General features: G+C 35.7%; 1 protein-coding gene across 3 annotated transcripts in view; it reads right to left on the minus strand.

Moving 5' to 3' along the window:
* LOC106880220 (ELKS/Rab6-interacting/CAST family member 1) overlaps window positions 1-2,935 on the minus strand; it is a 301,414-nt gene that overhangs the window by 65,793 nt on the left and 232,686 nt on the right. For all 3 annotated transcript variants that reach the window (XM_052976221.1, XM_052976222.1, XM_052976223.1), the window contains exon 6: window positions 2,618-2,785. In XM_052976221.1, coding sequence (XP_052832181.1) covers window positions 2,618-2,785 — 168 coding nt within the window. The remainder of the gene's footprint in view (window positions 1-2,617; window positions 2,786-2,935) is intronic.

Consider the following 2,935-nt stretch of genomic DNA (forward strand, 5'->3'; position numbering starts at 1 on the left):
GGGAATTAAAGAAGGATCCTCCCTCCTTCACTGTTTTCTATGTCTCTCTCTCTCCTTCCTTTCTCTTTCTCTCTCATTGCTCACATGTGACCATCATCCATCTTTCTTTTCCTGCATGGACATTTAAACGAGCAGCGTTCACTATTTTCCTTTCATTCTGATCTAACGATCCACCATGTTTGTTTTTGTTCATTTTCCTTGTATGTCTCCACTGTCAGTTTTCTGTTCCCAACTTTAAATCCATAAATCCTAAATTTTATTTCAGAATTTATGGGAGCAACTGTCTTTGAAGACTCATATTGTTGAATGCTTGAAATGAGGAATAGATAGACAGCCAACAACTGATGAAGGGTCCTTTTTCTGTTTTAATGTGTCCTGTTTTCCATTTTTTGTTGTTTACGTATTTCACTTATTTTCCCCTTGTTTGTTTACATATTTCATGTTATTTGCTCCGTTGGTGCAATAACAACAGATGGATTGTGGTTCACTACAGCTGTTTCAGACTTGTTTTTTATTGATGAAGTGTTACATCATGCAAAAAAACTATTTTCATCAGGCGAATACAGGTAAGAACTAACAATTAGAACAAATATATACACACACACACAATGGGTTTCTTTCAGTTTCCTTCTACCAAATTCACTTGCAAGGTTTTGGTTGGTCCAAGGCTATAATAGAAGACACTTGCTCAAGGTGCCATGCAGTGCGACTGAACCTGGAACCATGTGATTGGGAAGCAAGCTTCTTAGCACACTGCCACACCTGCACCTATATCAGCTAAATGAATTTTAAAACATGCAATACCAGGTATTTAAGGTATCATACCACTCAGCAGTTAATCACAAAAAAAATCTATATATCTGCTGTGACACTTTTTTCTGCTTGAAACACACTTGCTTAGAGCAGGATGAACTCCTACACACTGATTTTCTTAATGGCTGAATTAAATTAATTATTCTCCTAAACTACTCAGCAATTAGTATGTTGCTATATCTTGATAGTCTGATATATCCCAGACAGTGTTAGCACCTCGCAAAGCTACACAGTTTTGGCATCTGCGACAGGCAAAACAGCCTATCTTTTATGTGTTTCAGTCATTAGACTGCAGCCACGCTGGGTCAAACTGCTGACAGCTGCTTTTAGTAGGTTGAGTGATCACACCTAGAATCATTTCTTATGCTGTTGTTTAACCAGAAATCAACTCTAAACAAATATGACCCTTCAAATAGATAAACAAATAAAGAGCATGTAATACAGTTTCCCAAAGACATTGGCCTATGAACCATGTTTGTGTCTTGTACATTGGTCACCCATAGAAGGAGTGTGTTTTCTTAACCTAGTAGACATAGCAGCCAAATTTCTCTCAACTTACACTCTGCTATCTCAACAATGTCTGTTCTCTGTGTGACATATGATACACAGGATATATTTCCCTGGCGTCCATGCATCGTATGTGATATATATAGCCAATTTTTATCAATTACCAGAGTAACTTTGAATTTATGAGAGCAAACCTTTATATTACTCAGAACATATGAGACAAGGATTAACTAATAGTCTGAAAACAAGCATGGATGTTTTAGACAAACTTATGAAAATGATTTGGACAGAAAAAGGGTTAAAAAAAAAATGGAAAAACATTTAAATGTTCAATAATGTCATTCTGATAGCACTATGTCTTGTAAAAAACAGCAAGAAGTTTGTTTTATTCTGCTGATACATGCAGTATACTGCAGAAAGCTGTTGCAATTGTGCTTTGTTATAATGATTGTGATCATTGTCTGTTGCTGGCTGACAAGAGGCACTAGCAACATCAATTTGGCTATGGCTCTCCTGTCCAGTACAAAAGAAACCACAGTATCAGAGCATCTGTTTGAGTACAAGAGGTCAATAACGTTACGATAAAAGCCAAACATTTCTAGACATGAATTGTTTTTCCAAAAGCATCCCAACTTTAACCCTTTAGTATTTAAACCATCCACATCAGGACCAAATATTCTTCATGTTTTATGTTCAAACCAGCCAAATCCAGCCTTTCACACCTACCCAACAATGTCATGCTAAAAATAAACAATTATATTGTCAAAATCTCAAAGTTACAAGATAATGTATGATTAATTCAAAACAATGTGAATAAATAAGCAGAACATTTGACAGAATAATCTGAATGCAAAAGGGTTAAAGTGCGTGACTTAGATTGATGAGTGCCGTCCATGCAGTCTTTATGTTTGATTGGGTGACAGTGTTAGTGGAATTGCCATTTGTAACTAAAGAAAAAAAACCCCAACAAAAAGCCTTAAAAGATGGTTGTAGCAGGCTTGGCTTTTGACCATAGATTAGCTCATTTAGTACAACAACAGCAGCAACATTTGAAGGGTTAAACAAGAGATAAAAATCAACAGGAAAATAATCATTCTCAAATTACTGTTTCTTCCCCACATCAAACTGTTTATGACAGATTCAGTTTATGACAATTGAGCAGATGTTGCATCCGTTACCAAACTATCAAGTTTGGAGTCAGGAAAATTTTGAAAACAACAAACAACAACAACAGCAACAACAAAAGGGAAGTAAAAGTGTTACACATAATTTGTGAGTGTAATGTAATGCAACTCACTTTTCTCTGCAAGACGTTGATTTTCCGTTCTTTAATATCAAGACTGTCTCTTAAATCTATAGCGTCGGCCTCAGATTTCTTCCTCTCTCTCTGAGCAGAATGTACCTGTTTACTCTTTTTCTCAATCGTTAAATCTTTATCTTTAATTCGACTTCGAAGCTCATCGATCTGGAATAAAGAGAAATTGAGAGAAATTTTATATAAATGAAAAAGGAAAAAAAGAAAGGAAAAATAAAAAAAAAAGAAATTGACAGAGTGAGAAACAGAAGAGAGAGAGAGAGAGAGAGAGAGAGAGAGAGAGAGAGAGAGAGAGAGAGA

Source organism: Octopus bimaculoides, chromosome 24, assembly GCF_001194135.2.
Source record: "Octopus bimaculoides isolate UCB-OBI-ISO-001 chromosome 24, ASM119413v2, whole genome shotgun sequence".
Classification (NCBI taxonomy): Eukaryota; Metazoa; Mollusca; class Cephalopoda; order Octopoda; family Octopodidae; genus Octopus; species Octopus bimaculoides.